Raw genomic sequence first — 26,060 nt, 5'->3', positions numbered from 1 at the left:
TCATTATAGAATGAGATGTCCAGTGGTCATGCTGGTGTTATAACTAAGTCAGTTATAATGTTATGTACTTCATGGCCTTTGAGTTAAGCAGGGTTCCCTGTAGGCTGAAATGGGTCATGGCATTTGTGGATGTATTCCACAAATTCAATACTGGTTCAAGTGGGTCTTAAAAGTTATTAGAATGTGTGTGTGTTTAGATTCACATACCTGCTTGAGATAATAGGTATTGTAATGTGAGTTGGCATGTCGTTAACTATTCTTGGTAGGAAAAAGTCAGCATCTGCTTAGTGTCTTACAGAATTTAGTTTAAACAAGTAACTCTACCCAAAGTCACTATGCCTGTTCACTGCATGTGATCAATATGACCAGCATGTTAGGACATGGCCTCTACCTGAGTATCTCCTTGGCAGTGTAGATGACATTTAAGACATGAAGATATGATATCTTGGTATCCATAAAGTCATTAAATGTTTACCAGGAAATGAATACTTGATCTCGAGTGCTAATTTTAAAGGTTACAATGGCAGTAAATGTTCTAAAGAAATTTGCAAGATGCTGCCAACCTTCAAGAACACCAGAATAAATATAGATCACCGAGTCCACCTTGCCCCTCAACCCTTCAGGAATACACTGGTGTTAGGAAGTTATGCGTAATGGTAGGAGATGTCAGAAATGGCATTAGTGGTTTCCGCGAAAAAAAAGGCTTTTTGTATCCATGGTCTGTATTCACTCCTTCCACGTTCAACCCACTTAGACAACAGGAGGTGAGCTGTCAGCACTCTGGTAATCCATCACATCAGCCCAGCTCTTCGTGTCTCCAAACGGAGACTTTAAGGAGAATGTCTTCATTATTGACCCTGAAATGTTTCAAGGCTAATTCCATATGCCTTCGTGTTGTGTGTTCTAGGATTCGATGAAGTCAGATATGGAGTTTATGTATGGGATCAGCTGATTGTATTCAGTATAGAGAGTCATTAGATTTGGGAGACAATGATATGCTGTTTTAAGTTCCTTGTCTCTCATGATTCAGAAAGTATCATGAATATGTTAGCTTTTGACAGTGACACAAATACAAATGTCACACAAACTGAAATTCTTATAGATTTAATTTTCATTTCCACAAAAGTCTTCAAGAGTCAGTCATATCTTTTTTATATTTATGTTCACTTTATGGGATTATTGTTTGAAAAGATAGAAAATAAAATGTCCACAATACCATCTCCCATTAACATCATACCTGAAATAGAAGTGACAGTTTATGTTTCAAAACTATCCATGAATGGCTGCCAAGACTTTTGTTATTAATTAAGTAGTTCAAAAATGTATTTCAGAAAGCTTCTTTTAATATTTCAGGTTGACTTCAATGAATTATTCACTTAACAATCAACAAGCATTAAATAATTCATTCTATTATTCCCTTGTGGTCTATTATCACAGTTTACCAGAAGTTACAATAACATGTCACACTGCTGAATGTCATCTGACTCCATACTGATTTCATTAAGCGTAATTATCTGACCAATCAGTTGAAGTTGCAAATCCAGATGGATGGAGTATTGTGGGGTTGGTGTGTAAGTTGATTTTCCAATCCGTCAGTACACGTACTAACTCACTCAGTCACTCCACTCCACTCCACTCCACTCCACTCCACTCCACTTCACTCTGGGCAGAATGTCCTAAATGTAACCAGTACATGGACTTAGTCATTTTGTTATTATTTTGGAATATTTTGGATGTGAGTAATCACATGTGCAATGTCCTACATCACAAAGTTTTCATGATGAACTTTGTGGTCCTAACCACCTTTACCTCCACGACCTGCTGTAATAATTTGATTCATGTGAACAGGTTACCAGTCACATTTCTGGAGAACGTAGTTCCTGGCCTAAAAAACAACCTTATCAGTTAGGACACTGTTCTGGTGCACTATAACCGAGAATTAATATTATTCATTCCGATATATTCAATCGAAAATAATTACTCCAACAAAACCTTTATGATCGGTGAAGGAATTATTTGGAAAAAGGTGCTCTCACAGTTAGTTGGAAATTGTTGATAGTGATCGTGTTATTATTGGAGGTATTACGGTAGCTGTGTGCTGGCTGTGCAGCAATGTGTCCAGGGTAGCTAGACCTTGTTTTATTGCTCTTCTCTGCTACACAAGTATAATCTTTTGAAAAATTAAATGATTGATTTTCATTTGAAGAATTTAAGATCATTCATCTCTTGGAATTCTGCCCAGTTTCCATATGGAACAAATTTGGTCTGCCTCTGAAAGAAAGAATCAAATCAAATTTTATTGATAAAGCATTTAAAACTTAATTTTCAGAGATTGAAATGCGGACCTGTTTGTCAACGAGATGCTTGTTCTGATAATGCTGGCAGATATTAGTAAAGAGTTTTTTAGCTGGGTCATTCTCAGGACTGAGCTGTTGCTTAGCAACAGTTAAGGAGGTATTTTGATAAAGGGTTGATGATAATATGTTATGAATACTCAACACAGGTTGACAAAAATGTATTTTTAAGTCCATATCCATAAAGTAGGCTATTGTGCAATACTTGTCAGTTTTCTAAGGTATTCTGTCTTGCATTGGTTTTACCGTGCTTATGGACATGAGATGTTGTGCTATAGTCAGCAATATTCCATCATTGTTTGATTATTTATTTGCTTGTTGTTTAACGCCATAATCGGCAGTAATTGAGCTATATGAAGATAGTCTATTAATAATCAAATCTGAACCAAACAATCCAGTGATTGACATCATGAGCAGTTGAGATGTATAAACCAATTTCACCAAGCCTGTTAACACAATCCATTATTCACCTTAAAACAAGCATGAGTTAGTGGCTGAAGGCCAGATCTTTATAGGGGAAGTTCGCTATAGCAACATACTATCACGTGTATACAAGACCCATGAAGATACAGGTTCGAATTGGTTTTCAGTAACCCATGCTTGTTGTAAGAAGCGACTAAGAGGATCGGGTGGTCAGGCTCTCTGACTTGGTTGACACATGTCGTCGTATCCCAGGCATAGGTCCATGCTTATGATGTTAATCACTGGATTGTCTTGTCCAGACTAGATTATTTTCAGACCACAGCCATATAGTTGGAATATTGTGGCATTAATCAAACAAACCAATACCATAAGGAGGACAGCGTGCTGAGGTCTGCTGTAAAGTTTTCACTCAAAGTCTAGTGAAGCCAGTACTCAGTGTGAAATGGAGACATTTTAAGTTTTTGAAAAAACTCTGACACTTAACGTGAGACACCACTCAGCTTTTATCTTCCACTTGGGCAGATTCCTGTAGGGCAATTCTCTGTAGCTTAGGTCATTTCCTTCAGCCTCTTTCATCAATCATTTGCAGCTTATACAAGAACGCTCTGTCTTTGTTAATGGAATGTTGACAAATGGTTTTCTCATAAAATTCAAACACGTCAGCAAAGGACACTATGCCTTTGTCAATGACATGTTTGACAAATGATTTTCTCTAAATTCAAAGAAGATGTTCGCTTATTTGTTGAGAATTCCCATTTCTGATAGCAATATTTGCTGTAAAAAATACCCATATCTTGACTTGCACGGAATAAATAAATCCAGTTTGTGTAATATTTAGTAACTAATCTTGCGGTTCTGTAGAGATAACCTTTTATTCACTGATATTAGGACCCAAACAGAGAAAGAGGTTTCCATACTTTGGATTAGTTGCATTAAATGCTATCTCAAAATACTTCCATATATGAGAAAATATGAATATTATTAAAATACAGTTTTGTAAGAAATAACACTATGTTTCCCAATTTGCCTGCCACTGGCTCTTTGTTGAAAGTCCAAAATAAACTTTGGTAAAATGTTGATGACAGTAAAACATTTTCAACAGAAGTCACTTGGTGATCTTGTACACTTCCTCTGCTGCTACAGTATAAATATTTGACTTGCCCAGTATGTAGATGGTGCTTATGAAGATCACTTTCAGATTGGCCTACAAATTGGTCAGGACCGAAGCTCTTACTCATATAAATATGGTAGGAATAGGTTTGGGATTCTATCGTCATGAGGGGCAGGGGGGTAGTCTAATGGTTAAAGCGTCAGCTCGTCATGCCGAAGACCTGGGTTCGATTCAACACATGGGTACAATGTGTGAAGCCCATTTCTGGTATTCCCCGCCATGATATTGCTTGAATATTGCTAAAAGCGACGTAGCACACCACCATTTCCCCCATGTCATCTTGACAAATAAGATACTACTTCCTGCTGACATCCAGTCCTCCTGCCATTAGTTATCAGAATGACGTTGTGCAAAACAACCTTAGCACTAAGATTACCTTAAGTCTGTGTTTATGTATGGGAGCTACCATCACCTTAGCGCTAAAATCGTTTTAGGCACCCTGATAGTCTTAAGACTCCTGACAGATCAATCCATGCGCTTCCCACGCATTGGTTCATGGTATTATGTTTTCAAGCTACTGTACTTTACTATTCTCTGTGTCCATCACTGTGAACCAGCATCACAATATCTTGTAGTAAAGGAACACACTGTCAGTCTCTACTTGTGTAAAACTCAACAAGAATGGCGGATACAGTGAGTGGTTGTAATGCCACTTCATGCATGATTTTGCCATGTTGTGTCTGGGGATACACCAAACATCATACCTGTAGCTATTTTACTTCTTGCTGCAACCATTGAGTTGAGATGATTATTTAAGTAATTGGTTTATATAAAATATTTCAAAAAGGAAAATAATAACAAACATATGTTGGTACATGTTGGTTTTGTTTTTAGAAACTATCATCATGTTCATGTCAGAATACTCAGATCTGACTGGATCACGTGATCCAGATACAATACTCAGTCTCCTGCCTGGGAGGGAATTATATTTCTGTGAGGGGGAATATATTACTTATACCCACCATGAAGCAAAAAGCTTCACAGTCATTGGGTTAATGAAAGTCACAAGTTAACCCCAGCTCAATTGAACATCCATTTTCTATCAGTTTTCGTTTTGTTCTAATTATTTTTCTATCACAGATTCAAATATACTATTCACACTTTGCTAAGGATCAAATCATGGATTCAACAGAAAACAATTATGTGGGGTCAAATTTGGTTTAAATACCTATGCTTATTGGAAGCATGGATCCTATGTTTCAGTATGTCATTGCATCTTGTGGATCCCATACCTGCTATTGACATGTGTTGTATATTTGTCAATGACTCGTTCCATGATTTGCAAAATGGTTGATTGGTGCCATGAAAACCATTTTTATGGTTACTTGTGTATCAAGTGCATAAGGTTGGCTTAAAGTGACTATTTGCCTACAGAGGGGTTACCATATTATTATTTATCCAGTTTTAAAAGGAGACAATTTCAAATTATTAATCTACGTTTAAGTAAAGTTGTGAATTTTTGTGATCCTTAGCAAAGTGTGAGTAGTATATGTTGGCAAGATAAATTTGTTGTGGCAGTATCGGTGAGTGTGTATGTGGGTTAATGTGACAATCATTAGGTTTTATACCACTAGACTCCGGCTTGTGCTATAAAAACTGTTGCAGGACTCTGAAAACCACATATACCCCTCATTATGTTACCACAACTAACAATATTCAGACTGAAGTCTGGAGCAAATCTGTAAAAATTCCCAAATGGGAATAAAAAGAATCTGAATATATATATTGGTATGACTAATGTGATGGCATGGTCAAGGTGACTCGTGTTTCACGAGTAACAAAACCAATACAGGGGGACTGGTTGCGTTACAATATTGTATTGTATACAGAAGTCAAGATACTTAAAACAATCCATGTTTCAACTAAATGAAAAGAATCCCAATTTGCTTGATTCAGGCTCTTAGTTTTGAATCTCAGATAAATATTTGCTGTTGGTTCATGCATTATCCTAATCTATGTGTTCATTTCTGTATGAAATCAGAGACCATATAATACAATTATTATGGTCTCTGATGAAATGTAGTCTAGACATACAGTTTCATAGTCTGATCACACCCAAAACAACTCTCCACATATAACCATCGACAAATCTTACACATCTTCAAATAAGTGATCTGAGTAATGCCACTTTGATTACTGGTCTTTGTAACAGATATATTACAGAGATAATTACTACATTTTGGCCAGTTTGCCTCCAGAACTGTTTGTTGAAGTGGTGATGACTAGGGTGATGAAATTGCCGACTGCTCGGTTGGATCTCATCAGCCATTACAAACTGTAATCATGGCTGCCTGTAAATACTCACAATGACCACTATATGCCGGACAGATTCAATCAAATCCAGCCATGAAAAGCAGTAGTGACCTTGACTTTGATCAGGCCAGACACCTAAACTAATAAGCGAAAGTTCTTGACGAGGATACAGAAAATCCATAATCCTTAGCAATATTCTTTTTGTAGTTTTCGTACTTGGATTAATTATTTCATGCATTCAGATGGGAGAGAATGATTTGTTCCCAATTTAGTTCCACTGAATACGTTTTCTATGTCAAAGATTGATCAAAGTATCTCCGTTACATCCTAAATGACAAATGCCACAAAGTTTCTTTAAAACTCAAGCTTTATGAAAGTATATTTATGATAGCATGAAATTAACTATAGTATATGCCCATAGTTTAACCTAACTATACCAATATGGAAGAATGGGAGGTCCTTAACTTCTTTTGAGTAGTGTACTTGTTAGGGTAGATTTAAATTTTGAAAAAGTTAACTTCAAGTTGGCAAATTGGCAAAACAGACAACTCTTGTGCAGAAGTATTATGACGGCTAACTACATGTAACTAAATGTGGCCTGTCCTAAAATCGACTTGTCAAGGTCCGGGTTAGAATATTGGCCTTCAGTAACCTATGCTTGTCGTAAGAGGCAGACTAATGGGAGCAGGTGGTCAGGCTCGCTGACTTGGTTGACATATGTCATCGGTTCCCAATTGCGCAGATCGATGCTCATGTTGTTGATCACTGGATTGTCTGGTCCAGACTTGATTATTTACAGACCGCTGCCATATAGCTGGAATATTGCTGAGTACAGCATAAAACTAAACTCACTCACTCACTCCTAAAATCAGAACAGGACATATTCTCCCTGGTATCTGTTGGATTACATATACATGTACCTGCAATGATACAGATAGTCCTTCTATTACCATATGAATGGTGTGCGTTACAATAATTATGCATGGCTCACAGTACCTTTCAGAGGCAATTAAGGGCAATTCTGATTGGGCAAGGGTGGCCCAGGGATATGGTAGAGTTGTGTCCATTTGGATTGTGAGAGATGTGTTGTTATGGGTTTGAAACCAAAATTCACCTTCATTATTATTGTCCCCTGCTGCAACTCAGAAAGGGGGACTATGTATCCAGTGGGGTACGTCCGTCCGCATGTACGTCCGTCCGTACATCCCGATTCTTGTTAGCGCGATATCTCATGAACCGTTGTACCCAATGTCTTCAAATTTGGTGACAGCCTACATTGGAGGATTATGCAGACACCATTTGATTTGGGTGAACTTCACCTTCATTTCAAGGTCACCACAGCACTTTGACCACTTTTCAAACTCAACGCGATATCTCATGCACTGTTGTACCCAATATCTTCAAATTTGGTGCCAGCCTGCATTGGGGGATTACACAGACACCATTTGATTTGGGTGACCATGACCTTGTCTTCAAGGTCACCACGACAATTTGACCACTTTTCAAACTTATGTAAACGCGATATCTCATAAAACATTGCATCCAATGTCTTCAATTATGTTGACAGCCTACATTGGGTGATTATGCAGACACCAGTCATTTCTTGTATGTGACCAAAAAAAAGTAGTAAATATGTTATAAATATTTAATTCTTCTTTAGCTGTGGGGGACATTGCCACATTAGTGGCAAACACTTGTGTTTCTTGGTTTGTCTGTACCATACCAGTACTCATTGGTATCACCAAAGTGGTAATTTGGTTTGTATTGCATCTTCTGATATGGTGCATATCAAATATGCTGAAATGATGTCTGAAAACTTGAACTGGTATGATACGTATTACATATGCTGATATAGTTTATATCAGGTATATTAAGATGGTGTGTATCACATATTCTGATATGGTGCTTATCAAATATGCTGAAATGATGTCTGAACACTTAAACTAATGGGGAAGTGGTTAAGGCATTTGCCCCCACGCCGAAGACCCGGGTTTGATTCTCCCACATGGGTACAATGTATGAAGCCCATTTCTGGTGTCCGTCACCTTGATATTGCTGGAATATTGCTAAAAGCAGCGTAACACCATACTCACTGACTACTCAAACTAGTATGATACGTATCCCATATGATGATATAGTTTATATCATATGTTATATGTTAAGATGGTCTGTATCACATTCTGATATGGTTCATATCAAATATGCTGAAAAGATATCTAAACACTTTAACTTGTATCATACGTATCACATATGCTGATATAGTTTGTATCACATATATATATAAAGTGTGTATAACATATGCAGATGTGATGTTATCACGTATACTTACATGGTCTGTATCACATATGCAAATATACTGATAATGAGTATCACACAGAGAAAACTACCTGGTACGTATGTCAGTGGGTGACAGTTCCAAGCAATCAGTCAGGATTACAGAACAAGTGGAAGTACAAATTTCTGACAAACACCACAATTACCCATTGTGCTGAGCAAACTGTGGTTTAGTCACCAATCTTCATGCCATTCCATTAAGCTCTATGGCTACACGTTTCTACATTGTAATAACAGACATCAGCCAGAGAGGAGGCTACGTCATATCATTCTCATTGCCTGCCCAGTCTCAGCTTCAAGATGTTGGTTTTATTATTCTGGCTGAGAGGAATTACCATGGTCTTGATCAGATTCTCAGTAGCACGAACATTCAGGCCTCCTAGAATCCACTATGGCTGTCGTTGGCAGCTTCTATATCTTCATCAACTTGGAACATTATCATAAAAGGAATTTTATGTGTTCTCAGAAAGTTATTTTCAAAGTAGACGCACTTTTTATGGTCAGTTTGACCGGATTACTACCGAGGCAGGATTTGTTGATAGACATTGTGTAGACACTGTTCATCATTTCTACAGTTTTATTACGTATAAATTCCTGTTGCCGCTCATCATATTCTCAATATCTTATTCCATCCACAAATCACTGAAGGGGATATATATTTCAGTTAATGGATAGTATGAGGAATATTAGTTTAGAAAATTCAATAGTGTATTTTTATTAATAGTTTATGAGATATATGTTCATAATTCAGATCATTTGTTTTGAGAAATATTTGTTGTATTGTTGGAATCAAGTGCTCATGTGTAATTGCGAGATGATGTAGCTACGATGTCTTGTTTATGGAAGATTATTGATATCTGGACTTCTTGCTGTGTACACGAAGATTTCTTTGAACTTGACAAATTGATATTCTGCTGGAGAAGCTCACAGTAACTCGCTGAATTCATAATGCTTTTGATGAGGATGCTGTATTTGTATCATCATCTCAAATAATATGTTTATATTTCATCACATGTTCTGGCAAAATTGCTGCCAGAATTGAAACTTTAATAGGTAAGCAAAAGTGGTTTCCCTGTGTTGATAACGTCCTGATTGCAGTCTTTTTTTTATTTGTGAAGATAAAATGTAGTGGAAACATGTCAAATTAAACAAAACATACATATGTTTTGAAAATTAGTTTGTTACAACTTTTATTTTGAGTAATTACACGCAAATCAGTCCTGACAGCATTGTATATTCCTACGTGTATTATATCTTGTCTAATTTTGTTCTCTTTTAGCTAGACAGTATTTGGTACATGCAGAATCTCTACCATGTGTATTTTATTATCAAATACATCAATACAATGCACAAGGGTGAAATTGTATTTGTCATCCAAAGTCATTCTTGTCTTAAGTGAAAGAACTGCACAGCTGACCAGTTTCAGTGACAGAGGTGTGATGTAATTTGATTGTGATACCATTGTGATGCAATTTCTTTGTAGTGATATCTCCTGGGAGATATTGCTTCATTTCACCTAGGCATTATCTCCTGTAGAGACATGGTTTGGATGATAAAAACAGTCATTCTGCATCTACTCCACATTGCGGTGTTGTGAGGAAAACGGTGTATCTGCTGGTAGGGTACTGTTGGGTATTGTTGTGTTGTATTGAAATATTCATGGTTCTTGTGTAAGTGGTGTTATTTAAACTGTGAGGGAACATCTCAGCAACCAGTAATTGTGTAGCTTCGTGTCTAAGTAGGGATTACCAAGAACTACATGTGTCTCAGCCATAAACACATCAGAGACAAATGAAAAGTATGGCCTTTTAAAAATTTCCGTGAATGTTTCTTTTCTTTTCAGATTATGTGCTGTCATTCAGGCATTTATATTAATTACAAGATTAAAGCTTTTTTGAAGGCCAAATGTAGGGATTCTAAGAACTTCATTTTTCAATTCATGCAAGTCGATCGATAATTTTTGATCGATATTGCAGTAGACTGTTTAGCAGAAGAAAATTTGATGAAGTTAATTTTTTTTCTTGGTAGCCGACATATAGAGAAATGGTGAATTTACATGACATTTTGTGTTCATATTCAATTATATTTTCACCTAGTTTTGTCTTTTTAGGGACTGAAATATGATGTATCATTTTAGTTTATAATTGATCGGTACCTACAAGAGGTATGCTTTATTAGCAAAACATTTCCAGTCCTAAAATATTTGTAAATTTATAGGAAATGATATACAGCACATGTTCAGCAGTGGTCCAGGTACTGCGGTAGCTGTGCTGCCAATATGTTCGAGACTATATGACTAGTGCTGTCTCCTCTCGTACGCTCCCTCAGTACAAACACGCTCCACAGCTCCATTAGGTGATTACGGCATTTTTCCGAGCCACTGCAGATAACATCAGATGCTTAGACGCATACATTAGCTTAAGGCAATAACTAGGATATTTATTTTTCATAATGGATTGTATCATTCTATTTACTTTATGCCACAGTCTGACATGAAATCCTGTGGGATTTCAGGACAGATTTAACCTCTGCTTCCATTAGTTAGGGGCCAAATGGAGGGAGCATTTAGCACAGCAAAATATCAAGTCAAAACAGAATCAATATGTGTGGCTCTTTAACGTCACAAGCATCTTCATCCTCACAACCAACTCACGATGAGAACATAGTTTTCTCAGACAGAAGAAGATTCATGGATTTGTTAAAGTAAAAATATTAAATTTAATGAAATGTGCATTTAGATTAGTCTGTAAAGGAGAATGACCAGATTAAAAAACGCTGTACAAACTGTGTTGAATAAGGATCATTAGCTTACCACACTGAGTTAATGTAAAACTCCTTTTTAGTCCTGTGTAAATAAAGCTTTGAAATATTGGCGAAAATACTATCAAACAAGTTTAAATGGCTCCCCATACGTTTGTTTCTTTACATCTTCCTAAGATAGTTTGGATGAAACAAATCTTTTATTGTTCTTATAAAAAATCTAGTTCTCTTTGATTTAATCACATCTAATACCTTTAATTATTACATCTACAAGTTTTGCATATTTCTAAAATACTTCCTATCCTGTAAGCTAGTCTGTTCCACCATCTTATGTTCCAGCCCTTACTGTAATGGCACAAAGTGAAGCTACAGGAAGGGTCTCCTTAAATGGAATATCTTGTTTTCAGAAATTATATGTCAGTCTCTTAACCTCCCTTTGTTTGTATTTCTTACCTCTACCCCTGGTGATGTTGGTTAGCAAAGATGGGAACCACAACAAAACATCTGGCCAAATAACAATGCTATAACTGTGGCCTGTGCTAATGTATGGAATTGCTTCATAGCACCACAAGTCAGACTGGGGCAGTATGTTAAGCACACTTCCACAGTCATTCTCCTGGCTAACTGATGTGGAAAATCACTGATCACCAGAACAAAGTATTCCAGCCAATCAGATCAATCTCTGTGGAAAGGTCATGGGACCAATCAGAGCTGTTCACTTATTCCTCATTGATGTTTTGGTCAAATACCAACCTTCATTGATAATATACAGAAATACAATCACAAATATTTGCTGAAATATCAGATAATGTAGGAACTCCTCTAAATGCCATTGAAAGGAGAAACGTAAGAACAGATAGGAAACAAGAGCAGAAATTAGAAGACATTTTTACAGCACATGTACCATTGTGAAAACACAGTACATACTGTTCCAGGAAGTACCATTTGTTTGGAGATCTCTGTATGTTGGGCAGTCATGTCTGTGTTAATTATGTTGACAAATATACTTTGTTTTGGAGAAACAATGCCAAGTGTTTAAGTCAATCAACCCTTCTTTGTCATGATGGTGTTCAAGCCAAAGGCCTATAGTACATGGGGCGGTGGGGTAGCCTAGTGGTTAAAGCGTTGGCTTGTCATGCCGAAGACCCGGGTTCGATTCCCTGCATGGGCACAATGTGTTAAGCCCATTTCTGGTGTCCCCGCCATGATATTGCTGGAATATTGCTAAAAGCGTTGTAAAACTAAACTCAGTCAGTCAGTCAGCCTATAGTACATAGTCTAGGGTGTGCTACATACCCATACACTTAGTTTTGTAACATGATAAACGAACAAAGATAATTTTGTCATAGTTTATATGTGGTCTTATTTCATCAATTGACAATATTTGGTGTGTTGTAGAAAAGGATACATGTTTTTCTCTTCAATTGCTAAACACTGACTCTACACTTAAAATGTGGTATTCTACTTCAGAACAACCATTATCAATTCCACAAAGCTACTTTTTCTAGAAATACCAACATATCTGCCTGATTCAATAATTAAATCACATCAGTAGAAAGGAAATCAAGAAGGCATTATTCTCAACTTACACAGATATACATTTTGACTTATTGTTCTGCTATGATAGTAGTCTTAAGTATGGTGTAGTTATTAGCTTTCCTCAAACTGAACAAGGTAAAATGTCTTTCTCGGATGGATGTATCTTTTAAGGTGGGTACTAAATAGCATGTTTGTCAAATCTACAAATCAGTGTATTCCTAAAGTACCTGTATATGTTATCAATACAGTAAAACACCTTTGTAACGAACTCCAGGGGACCACTGAAATTAGTTTGTTATATCCGTAGTTCGCTATTCACTTTTTTATATGATAATATAAGGTTTATTGAGGACTTTTAAAACAGTTCGCTATAGCAGTCAGTTCATTATATCCGTGTTCGTTATAAAAGTATTCTGTAATTAGTTTCAATTTACAGAGTCCTTTTTAACTTTATTTGACAATATTTGCTCATAACATCAGTGATAGCATCTTGATAAAGGATATTGCTTATCAATGGTTAAAGCTGTCACAGTGAGCCAAGCCCGCTGAGATGGGCACTCTCGTTTCCACCTTTCTGTCTTGAGAGATGACTATCAGTCATCCACACACTCTCGTGGAACTGGGGACAGGGTAGGACAGACATACTGCTAGATCATCCTTCACAGATGTAGTTACTGGTTTTCCCCACTGTGATAGAAGGTGACTGCAATCAATCTTAATGAATACGAGCTTCTAAATACTTTGATACGTTAGACATTAAGATTTATTGCTTTTGTTCATCGACAAATGGTTGAACGTTGTGAACAGTTTCATGTCGTCCTTTTCATAGCCATGTGTCATGTACAGCCACATGATATAGACATGAATTACTATCATGTGTGGCGTACTGATTTTATGAAAAGTGTGTCGTAATTCTTGTATATTTCAAACAAGACTAAAGGTAGTACATAAATTCTTACAAGAATTATGCTAAATCAGTGGGACTCATGTAAAAAAAATAATATTCACTACTTATAATTGCTTAATTCATTTAAGATTCCTTTGGAAATATACACTGATCAGGAACTGTCTTAGAAAATAACTCTTGACTGACATGAAAATCTTCAGCTATGGTGTAGTTTCCAGTGTCATCATGCTGGAAGACAATGGTTTATTGTGTTACAAAGGGGAAACTAGACTAACAACTAGTCTCTGAAATGAACATATTTTACTGAAAAAAAGTTCCTAGTAAAAAAAATATATATATATAATGAAAAGGAGCCCTGAGGAAATCTAGACTTGCCACATTTTCTAGACTTGCGTGGGCTTTCTTGGATATATTTACTTCAGGGTCTGTACGACAGACTAGGGGGAAACTTCCACTTGAGGTTGTAAGAGGAGGCACTAAATAGGTTGAATATGGAACATTAGTTTCTTGATTTAAGATTCTCTTTGTATTTCTCCTGGCATGGTAAAATGGGACTTTAAATAGGTTGAATATGGTACTGTAGTTTGTAGAGCCTCGCATTTCTCTTGAGACTGTCAGTGGGGATTCGAAATAGGTTGAATACGGTACTTCATATATCCTGGCGTGTACTGGTATTCACCATAAGGCTTTGTCTAGGATAGGTCTACCATATATTATCATTCCAAACGATGCCATTATCACATAACTTACTAATTGCATGAATTAACAGATGAATTACTGCATGCTAATTATATATATGTGGTTTACTGGTGATCCAAATATGGTGGTGTTGTTTGTGTGTCATAGAGAATTGATTGTGGATTATACATAGCCTATTTACTGTGACTGCAATTCAATCTTTGATAGAAGCCTCACAGGGTGTTCAGATTGTTTTCCTGCAAAGTTTAAATACTGATAAAAAACAACTGTCAAAAGATTTTTTGCCAATTAAATATGGCCGAGAAGGAATTGGATCGTGAGTTTTTGGTGCACTGTGTTTTACAGATTTATGTTTTGAGAACAAAAATTATCATGTGATTAAATTTTCAGTATATTCTTTAATTGTGGAAAGAAGTGAAGACAAAGATTTGCAAACCAAGATATCAGTGTTTTACGCTGTGTATGTAAACCACTGAATCCTCTTAGGTTTAGTGGATCTCACCTGACTAAAATTATAACTTTTGGGTTGAGATTATTGTATATCTAACATTTGTAACAATTAACCCAATTGGGATGAGGACACTAACAGTTGATCGTGTGACCTACCGGTACATGATATTGTTTACAATTTAGAAAACATGATATGTAATTTGCCATATTTTCAGATGTGGGTGTAAATCCTCCAGTGATGTCCGATCGGACATCGGAGACTGAGAGTCACGGTGATGACAGCGGACATATTTCAGGGACATCTGCAGAGAACACCCCTGAACACAAGTCCCGACATCATAGCCATCTGTCAATACCGTCACTTCGTACTGACGTCAACATCGTTGGAAGAGGTATTGTCATCCTGGTCGCTTCCCACTTGTGTCCATCAATACATACCTTACCTTCAGTATCTGTGTGGTATTCATAAAACATTCGTTGCAAGTTAAGTCTAATGGTGATGAAATGTAATGTTTATGCATTATTTTTTTTACAAATCTGCCTCTCAAATCTAATTTGGATAAAGCAGTCTTGGTTTTTTATCCACATATACCTGGTTAATTGATATGATGTTTAATATTCTATGCACGTTTAAATGGTAGATAATTTAGCAATATTATAACTCTGTTTCCTTTCATCAGACAAATTTTAGTGAAATTATAAATTTATGATATGATAACATTACATAATCTATACCCACACTTACTGAAATTAAGACTAAGTGTTAAACTTTGACAATCCTTAGTGACTGCCATTTTTTTACTGAGATTTCAGTGATTTGGATTATCTCCCCTGACAATGAAGTAATGATGAAATGCTTTGGTTTGGTTTATATACTGAACACTGAAAGTAAGGGATCATGAATGTTTTGGGAACTATATTTCTGTGAATGCTGAGTAAACAATATCATGAAATTGTCCCCATTCTTTTCAATATTCATTATTCTTTACTTAATTTGTCCAGTACATAATCCAACACTCCATCATCAGGGGAGATAATCCAAATCACATAAATGTAGTTCATAGTATCCCAGGTCAAGTTTGGTGCTCAGCACTAGTAAGATTGTCAAAGTCTATCACTTGCAGTAGGTACCACATAGCAGCTTTTCCTGTTGCCCGTCCATGTATCTGTATTTTGTAATCTGTGTGTGCAATGCCAGTGCAGTTTAGCAATGGTCACATCTCCTCGTGTTCACAATAAGCACTTTGCTTCCTGTGTGTTCTGGCTATCAGCCAGATGTCAATGTTGTGTGCATCACCCTCACCTGAACAGGTACATCATTACCCAGATGATCAGTATGCCATTCCACAAGGAAATCTCACTGCGACAAGCTTTTTGTCACTGCTGTCTACCTGTGAGTCTGTGACAGCCTGCACTGCACTGCGATAACCTTGTGGACTGGTTTGGAATAAAATAAGCTGACGCAAGATGGTCACACACCTGATGTGATGTGGAGCTGAGAGTAAAGAGGTTTTCTCGGGACTGCCTGTAAGCATGGCAGATTGTACACATGTGAAATCCTTCTCTTGAGGGTATGTGTGAAAATGAGTTGTCCCCCCTCTGAGATGTGTGATAATGAGTTGTCTCCCCTGGTCCCATAGCCGCAAGACAGAGAAGAGGAAGATGAAGACATAGATGACCTGGTTGCGTCTCACAAGTCTCTTGGCAGTTTACGTGGTAGTCGTGGCAACCTTTATTCCAGTCTTACAGTAAGTCCGTCTCACACACTGAAGGGTTCTATGGAGCAAAAATCCCTTCTCTTTTGCGCGTGTTCTGATTGTAATAATACTCATTTTTTACTGTACTAATATTTAATTGATAAATTGCAATCAAAACTGAAAAAAACATTTACGGTATAGCTTATTTGTGGTAGCGACTACAGGTGAAAAGATGTGTCGAAAATGGATATATTTATACATAACCGTCATTTTCAGCGTTCAAGCACTCTGTCATCGGTAACAGTAATTAGAATTTTTGCATGGAACATATAAAGCACTGATAGTTCTTCTTAATGAAATATCAACATACAAGGTGTTTGGTTATTGGCAGAAGTTTCATTTTCCAATTTTATGTATATATTTTCTTTTAAGTTTTCATAACACACAGAGAAATAATGATTACTTTATGAGGCTATGGGAACTATTCATTCAACAATATTTTTATGTTTACTGTTTTGGTGGATTGTCTTTACTATCAACAGTGAGAAATAATTACTTTTACTGAAAAAAAACACTTTCAGATGATGGGAAAGAAAGCCGTCAGTTTTGTTAGAAATTGAAGTTTGTTGTTATGACTAAACACCAGAACGTTTGAGTTATCTGAATTATGATTTAACATCGTTCACTTAAACAATATGTGACACATTTTAACAAACTAACAATATTTTAAATTAAATAGATATAGCTTTCTGATAGAAAACTAAATACTAAAAAACTAATAACCTCTTGATAATACAGCAAAAACAGTCATAACCAGCAGTGAGTGGTTCATGCTGCAGTGTGTGGTGGTAGTGCCTTTTAGATCCATCTTCAAACAAATTCAGCTTCTTTCATCAGACCTTAGCTGGTGCAACATTGATGTAAACTTTGATTAATTAAATATTTACTAGTTTGACCCAATCGGATACTAATCTAGCAATAAGCTATCAGTATAATGACTTCATGTTTTCAGTGCTTCATATAAAATGATTTGCTCCGTCAAAGCACAGGAATTCATGACAGTACCTGACTTATGTTTGTTTTGTAAATTCCTCTGAGAGACGTATGTACATTAGTAACACGATAGTGTTTATACCAGTGACAGAGCTTCAACTTAATTACTTACATACTTCCTGCAGTGGAATGTCGGCTATGGACGTACCCCATGGCACATGTGAAGTAGGATGTGATCTCACTTCGAGTTTCATGTCATTTATTTCCTCATGGTTCAATGGCACTGCTCAGCAATATTACAGCTATGCAAAGCATGTAGATATCGAGTTCAAAAGTCTAGTGGTTGATATTTTGAGCAATGATGCACATGAGTGAGTGAGTTAAGTTTCACGGCGGACTCAGCAATATTCCAGCTATATGGCGGCAGTCTGTACATAATACAGTCTGGACCAGACAATCCAGTGATCAACAGCATGAGCATTGATCTGCACAATTGGGAACCGATGACATGTGTCAACCAAGTCAGCAAGTCTGACAACCCGATCCCATTAGTCGCCTCTTACGACAAGCATGGGTTACTGGAGATCAATCCTAACCGGATCTTCATGGGTCCATGTATGATGACACGCAATCAGCCAGTCCTCAGAATTTGACCACCCAATCCACTCACCAGAACAACTAATAGTTTCCTGGTGGCCTACTCTAAACCACAATCCCTCTCACTGGGTTTTTATGATGTAACAAATGCTGATGATAATAATAATAATAATAATAATAATAATATTATTGCTTATAAATCTTCATTGCCGGTAACAAAGGAAGATTTGTATTGTGTTGTTTAGAGGGTATTCAGGTGTTTTTTGTTTCATGGTAACTAACATCTGTGTCATTGCTGCTAACAGGCCACACCCACAACCATGAGCTCCTTGCACTGTAGTACACATGTATTTGGCCTTCACTTCACGCTAGTATCAGCAGCTTTCTAACTTTCTGTATACTCCACAACAGTGTGCCTCTCTTTGCTTGTCAGTGTGTCACCTTGCAAATAGTCAAGACGTTTTTATAATAACAGTTTTATGGTTGTATATGTACGATTCATTTTCAGTGAAGCTCCTCAAAAGTTGTTTAGACAGCGGTTACAGCAATCATGCATTAGCTTATCAAGTTGTTGATTTTAACTATTTAAACAGGTTGTTTTCTCTTTTTTATTGTTGTTAATTGGTGATTAGTTTTTACCATAACTATATGAATTTTTTTAAATAACTTATATTTCAGGTTGTTGGTTTCAGAGTTTTTCTTTATTGAGGTAGAGGGTTACAAAAAGTCATATTTAAATGTCTAACTATTTAATTATTTCACTTCTTTTATTTGAAACTGCACCAATCAGTACTGACATGCCTAGGGTGGATGGCAGACATATACATATCACACTCAAAGAACTGTTTCTGATATTTTCTGTCAGTTCTAATGGTCACGGTAACACTGAAATATTTAGAGAGTGCCCCAGCTGTAATGGATCCAGGTTGCCTGCCAAAGATTTAATAGTGACCGGTCCTGCTAATGAATTGTGGTTAATTCCACGGTAATAAGGGACAATAATCCGCAAGTTGGTACATAAAGCAAAAATTGAAATGACTGGTTTAAGTTTCCCTATGTAAATACAGACGGAATATTACTGACTGCAGTTTAAAGTGAAACTCCGATTTTCATTCAGACATAGCAAAACATTGATAAAAAACCTTCAGAATCAGAGGATGGCAATGCTTTAATGCAACATATTTGTTGCTGCCATCATAGTTTTCACCACTGCCATTATTTTGTTGAGGGGAGTTCTGGACATGTCTCAAACCAATAACGAAAGCCAAACTGAATTTTTGTATAAAGGAAAATGAGTAAATTATATCTATCTTCAGAATGTAAGAAAATACTGTAAATTTACATGTTAGTAATTTGAGGAAGTTCTTCTTAATGCTGATCTTACTCCAATTCTCCCGAAGCAGGCCCCATTTTACATCAGTTGTATTGTGCGTATTACAGGACAGTCGGGAGAGTTTGTACAGTGTGTACAGCGATGCTGGGGAGATCAACTTCGGGAAGATCCCTGCCACCGGGGAGATACTGTTTGGACTTGACTACAACTACAAGACTGGGGCCTTGGAAATACACATCAAGCAGTGCAAGGATATTGCACCAGTCGATACAAAAAAGGAATCGTTCAGATCCGTGAGTTTACTGTACCACTCAGTGATTCATAAATACCCTAAATGAAATGGCAATGGGGAAAAGAAATAACAATTGATTACAAGGTACATCCTATAACTACATAGTAAGGGGAGACAACTAACACATTGCCTTGTCAGGTGATGAAGGGGAGATAACTCTGATCAGATTGCTACAACTTCTGTTGCAGATATGTGAAGACCTACCTTCTGCCAGACAAGACGCGGAGTGGAAAGAGGAAAACCAAGATCAAGAAGCACACGCTCAGCCCCACATTTGATGAAGTGTTGAGAGTAGGTTGAGTTTCCACTATTCAGCTAAAACATATTGACAACCACTTTGGATCGGGTCTGTTTAGGCATTGAGATTATACTATCATTCAGTATGTTATAGTATCTGTGTTAAATATGTAGGAGATGCTAAACCATCAGGTAAATACAATAAAAGAAAGATACAAAAACTCACCAAAAGGCTGTCTGTGTGAATGATATTTCTGTTGGAGGGATGGTGCGAGGATTCTGGGATACTTCTATTTCTGTAGTATGATTTATTCCAGAAAACACTACAAACACCTCAGCTGATAGATTGTGTTAATGGATTCCAAGTTAACAAAGCCTCACTTTGTGTTACAATCATCATACATTGTCTGTTCTCAATGTTTTAAAGTATACATTGCCATGTTACAGTATGTCATCTCAAAGAGCGAAGTTGAGAACAGAGCATTATGGGTAACAGTGTGGCACAATGACCGATTTGGCAGAAATGACTTCCTTGGGGAAGTGATGATTCCCATGGACTGCTACAAGTTTGGCGACGCCTCCCCCAAGTGGTACCCCCTTCAAGACAGAGTAAGCCATTGTGCCCCTACAAGCTAGGCAACGCATTTAAGAACTGATGTTGCAGGATTTAATAGGGCATTGTTTGATTTTAAAAGTAGAACTTCTATGCAAGCATTATAACAAAAACAAATACAACTCCCTTCGGTAGTACTTGCAGAAATTCTACAGCAAGTCAACTATATATTACCCTGTAGCCTGCCCACACATCCCATACACAAAAGAGCCTAGATCAATTCCCTACATGGATGTAGAGCAAAGAACGTAGTTCTATTACATATGCTGAGTTGAAACATTCCAATATAGGTGTCATATACAATGTATATGCATGTAAGTATAAATGAGAGAGTTATGCCCCTTATTTTTGCAGTTGGAAGCCCCAGGTGCCCAGCCAGTTTCCTACAAGGGTGATCTTGTCGTGTCGATTAAGTTCGTGACAGCCGAGAACCTGGAGAACGATGGTTCTCGGAAGGGCAAGTCTAAGAAGGGCAAGGGGCCCCCTAGGGGGGAAATGCAGGTGCTTGTGAAGGAGGCCAAGAATCTGACAGCTGTGCGGTCTAATGGCTCCTCAGACCCCTTCTGTAAAGCGTATGTACAACTGGAGTATCATTGCCAGAGCTAGACTTGATGACGTATTGGATGTCTTATGTCCAGTGTGCAGTTTTCTCACTATAATATATACTGTCAATTTGTAATAATATTTTATGCTTTCCAATTACTGATGAGAAGCTGGTCAGTGGTTTAGATACAGACAGTTTGGATACAAGTATTACAGGATTACACCTGTGCAAATGTGATCTTCAAGCAATCATATGATAATTGCAGTGCTAAGATCACTTTGTGCTAGGGGACATGGCCAGTATTGTTGTTTTCCAAATATTGACAAATCCAGAATATTTCATCCAGTGTTTGCAGCAGTGTTTGACATAAAGGGTCAAACAAGAGATAAAAGATATTTTGCCTTAGTTAGTGATATTTTGAGATGAGTTTGTTTTACAATTTTTCGAGCATTGTTTGGTACGTAGGATTCACTGTATGTTCTGGTGTTGTACAGCTACCTTCTGCCTGAGAAGCACAAGAGTAGTAAGCAGAAGTCTGCCGTGGTGAAGCGGAACTGCAATCCCACATGGAATCACGTGTTCCTGTTCGAGGACGTGAGTCAGGAGGAAATGAAGGACCGCAGCCTGGAGCTGACCATCTGGGACTATGACAAGATCACCAGCAATGACTTCCTGGGAGGCGTCAGACTCAACTTAGGAACAGGTATGACCACTCCCGTTGCCTGCAATAGCATGCAAGAACGCTGATTATGCATCATTCATCGATAATTGCTCATTCACTTGCTCGGGAATTCTAATCTGAAGAGGAAACTATTGAAATGCTACTTTTTTCTAATCAGTCAAAAGGATGTATTCAGTGATTTTGCTTGTCTCCTTCAATGAAAGATAGCCAAGAGGTGAAGAATTTCTTTCAAAATCCAGCTGAAACAATGTATTAAAGCCAGAAGAAGGTCAGCACAGAGGTTTCCACTGACATTTTGGGTTTGGTAATCTGATGTATTTTGTGCTCATTGGTTATAATGTTTTTCCATCAAGTGGACCCAAATCAAGGCTCACTGTTTGTGTCTTCAGGTGTGTCATCAGGCAAGACTGTGGAGTGGATGGATGCACGAGGGGAAGAGATCGCCATATGGCAGTCCTGTATGGACCGACCAAACTGCTGGAATGATGGAACCATCGGTCTCCGGGCAACCATGGGCAAGAGTGAGATACGCAAATAACACCTGCTGGATCTAGCCAATCACATTATTCATAGTGGTGTTTGTGTACATACATGGATTAGTCACGTACTTTAAGTATGCTGTTTATGTGGACGTATTGAACGATTATTGTGAGACAATTGGCCTTTCCCTTGCTCTGCCTTGTATTATCAAGCCAATATTCTTGACAAGGTTGCCCTTGATTTATACAGTTCTACCTGTGACAGTGTGAGCCTAGTGTTCGTGTTGTAGGCAACACTAGTTGTTGCTCTGTAGCCAGTGGAGACTAGATCAAGTCACTCCCATCGGAGTCTAAATCAGAATAGCTCATCAGTTCAGTAGTTATTGAAATGATAGAAAAGTTGCACAAAACTCATATTCAGACCATGGGACAGTCCTTTCTGTTCACATGGGAAATGAAGCTGTCAATTCTGTCATATGGGGGATTCATGCTATGTGACTGTCCGTTCTGTTAACATGAGGGAATCAAGCCATGGAACAGTCCACTGGGTTAACATGGAATCAAGCCATGGGGCAGTCCACTGTGTTAACATGGGGGAATGAAGCCATGGAACAGTCTATTTTGTTAACATGGGGGATTCAAGCCATGGGACAGTCCACTGTGATAACATGAGGGAATGAAGCCATGGGACAGTCCACTGTGATAACATGGGGGAATGAAGCCATGGAACAGTCCATTGTGTTAACATGGGGGATTCAAGCCATGGAACAGTCCACTGTGATAACATGGGGGAATGAAGCCATGGGACAGTCCATGGTGTTAACATGGGGAGAATCAAGCCATGGAACAGTCCACTGGGTTAACATGGAATCAAGTCATGGGGCAGTCCAGTGTTAACATGGGGGAATCAAGCCATGGAACAGTCCACTGTGTTAACATGGGGGAATCAAGCCATGGAACAGTCCACTGTGTTAACATCGGGGAATAAAGCCATGGGACAGTCCACTGTGTTAACATCGGGGAATAAAGCCATGGTACAGTCCACTGTGTTAACATCGGGGAATCAAGCCATGGGAGAATCCATGGCAGAATCAAACCAAAGAAGCATCCATTCTATCAACATAGCATACCTGGTGTTTCTGTTTGTGGGTTGAATGGGCAGTGCTGTAAGTTTTGTGGAGCTTGTTTACAAACAAGGCTTTGCAGCAGTTGGGGGGATGGGGTTGGGAGGCAATTATAGTTTGTCTGCTGTGGATCCGTCTCTCCTTCATCAAACATTGACATGTGAATATGCGTGTTATATTGTGTCATACAGTCATATGTTACATGTAAAGTCATTTGTCAAGAATTTTAATATGAGTGCTACTGAACATGAGAGATAAATGCTAAAAATAATATATTATGATATACAGTTTTTAGCAAGGCAAATTAATGTGGTATGAGCACATTAACAATACATTCATGTATCGAAAAATGTTAACTGTTTCAGGTGTAGGTTATCAACCCTATTCAGTAACAAATGTTCAAATTTTCAGAGGGGTATTATGTCGCAGTTGCCAGAGCCTATCCTTCAGATGTATATATGATAATATATAATAATGATAATCTGAATAAATATTATTTATCTTTATTTAATTTGGGGTTGATGACTTTAGACTCCTTTTATTGATCTGTAAACAAAATATACGAGTTATTAGTTCACCCCAAATATACTAGTACAGGAAGTGGCTGTGATTCTGCTCAAAGGCTTGTGTACAATATATTTAGCAGTTATTCAAAATGCCTGAAATAATAAGATTTGAGTTAGGTACAGTGGAAGCTGTCAAAGCCGGCAGTTGTCCAATCCGGCAAGTTGTCAACACTGGCATAAAATCTCAGTCCCGTCCGTGGCTAGTGCAATTATCATCATTTAAAAGCTCTGCAATCCGGCAGCTGTCAATTCTGGATCTCGGCATGAAATGAGCCGTCCGAATGTGAGTTTATACTGTAATCAGCATTGTCTAATCCAGCGCGTGGCGGGTTCGGCCTGATGTGTATTGTCACCAATTAAACTGTTGAAACTACATGGTTGCCGACAAAGACATTTTAATCTTAGTTCAGCATTGGTATACTTGTACATGTAACTGGTGAGTTGACATGTTTTATTGTGATAGAACAATGTATATGAGAGTGACAAAACTTGTTCACTTCTAGTCGGAGGTAACCATGTCATCTGTACAATCCGGCACGCTGTCTAAACCGGATTATTTCTTTAGTCCCGACGAGTGCCGGTTTAGACAGCTTCCACTGTATGTTGAAATATTTCATGTCAGTCCATGTCGTTCATTAAATATGTGATCATACACTGTTTGTGTCAAACTTTGATGTGTCGAAGTTGTCGCCAAGTAATATCTTGGTCACTACATATTCCTCCCTGCGTCATCATAGCATTTGTGTTGAACTTCGAATACCCAAAATATTGACGTAGGTCCCTTCAACTTGGACAAAGTGGTGTCTGACTGTTACTAAGCTGGCAGTGGGACTGAAGCCAAGGACAGAGTTCTACTCTGTGTGACACGGCTCGTGTGATGGTGGTGCAAGTGGTGAGAGTGGAGTACAGTGTGGGTGAGTCGCACTACAGTGTGGGTGAGTCGCACTACAGTGTGGATGAGTCGCACTACAGTGTGGATGGAAAGAGTCACACTACAGTGTGGATGAGTTGCACTACAGTGTGGGTGAGTCGCACTACAATGTGGGTGAGTCGCACTACAGTGTGGGTGAGTCGCATTACAATGTGGATGAGTTGCACTATATTGATGGTGGAGTTGCACTATATTGATGGTGAGTCACTACAGTTTGGGTGAGTCGCACTACAGTGTGGGTGAGTCACACTACAGTGTGAGTAGGTCACACTACAGTTTGGGTGAGTCACACTACAGTGTGAGTGAGTCACACTACAGTGTTAGTGAGTCACACTACAATGTGGATGAGTCGCACTACAGTGTGGGTGAGTCACACTACAGTGTGAGTGAGTCACACTACAGTGTGGATGAGTTGCACTATATTGTGGGTGAGTCACTACAGTTTGGGTGAGTCACACTACAGTGTGGGGGAGTCACACTACAGTGCGGATGAGTTGCACTATATTGTGGGTGAGTCACTACAGTTTGAGTGAGTCGCACTACAGTGTGGGTGAGTCCCACTACAGTGTGGATGAGTTGCACTATATTGTGGGTGAGTCACTACAGTTTGGGTGAGTCACACTACAGTGTGGATGAGTCACTATAGTGATGGCGATGAGTTGCACTATATTGATGGCGAGTCACTACAGTATGGGTGAGTCCCACTACAGTGTGGGTGAGTTGCACTATATTGTGGGTGAGTCACTACAGTTTGGGTGAGTCACACTACATTGTGGGTGAGTCACACTACAGTGTGAGTTAGTCACACTACAGTTTGGGTGAGTCGCACTACAATGTGGATGAGTTGCACTATATTGATGGCGAGTCACTACAGTATGGGTGAGTCACACTACAGTATGGGTGAGTCGCACTACAGTGTGGGTGAGTCGCACTACAGTGTGGGTGAGGGGCACTTCAGTGTGGGTGAGGTGCACATTTTAAATGTGGGTGAGTCACACTGTAGTGTGGGTGAGTTGCACTTCAGTGTGGGTGAGTCACACTGTAGTGTGGGTGAGGTGCGCTTCATGTAGGTGAGTCGATTG

At 38.2% G+C, this 26,060-nt stretch overlaps 1 protein-coding gene and 1 long non-coding RNA gene across 3 annotated transcripts in view; both read left to right on the top strand.

Annotated features, from left to right (window-relative positions):
• LOC124290581 (synaptotagmin-like protein 4) overlaps window positions 1-23,245 on the top strand; it is a 75,357-nt gene extending 52,112 nt beyond the window's left edge. Inside the window, 10 exon segments of the mRNA XM_046727332.1 lie at window positions 15,106-15,282; window positions 16,531-16,638; window positions 16,864-16,884; window positions 19,618-19,791; window positions 19,793-19,803; window positions 19,991-20,093; window positions 20,487-20,648; window positions 21,007-21,224; window positions 21,691-21,899; window positions 22,268-23,245. Of these exon segments, the coding sequence (XP_046583288.1) occupies window positions 15,166-15,282; window positions 16,531-16,638; window positions 16,864-16,884; window positions 19,618-19,791; window positions 19,793-19,803; window positions 19,991-20,093; window positions 20,487-20,648; window positions 21,007-21,224; window positions 21,691-21,899; window positions 22,268-22,416 (1,272 nt within the window). The 5' untranslated portion in view covers window positions 15,106-15,165 and the 3' untranslated portion in view covers window positions 22,417-23,245.
• Window positions 23,246-24,909: 1,664 nt separating this feature from the next.
• Window positions 24,910-25,606, top strand: LOC124290582. 2 transcript variants are annotated; one of them, XR_006901978.1, is made up of 3 exons: window positions 24,910-25,007; window positions 25,243-25,440; window positions 25,545-25,606. It is a non-coding gene; the product is annotated as an uncharacterized LOC124290582 (long non-coding RNA). The 2 variants fall into 2 exon arrangements; XR_006901977.1 differs by lacking the exons at window positions 24,910-25,007; window positions 25,545-25,606 and adding an exon at window positions 25,012-25,075 and having other exon boundaries at window positions 25,243-25,414.
• Window positions 25,607-26,060: the final 454 nt, after the last annotated feature.

This window comes from Haliotis rubra, unplaced genomic scaffold, assembly GCF_003918875.1.
Source record: "Haliotis rubra isolate DU_JTF1 unplaced genomic scaffold, ASM391887v1 Scf47, whole genome shotgun sequence".
Lineage (NCBI taxonomy): Eukaryota > Metazoa > Mollusca > Gastropoda > Lepetellida > Haliotidae > Haliotis > Haliotis rubra.
This window is presented reverse-complemented; position numbering and strand designations above follow the sequence as displayed.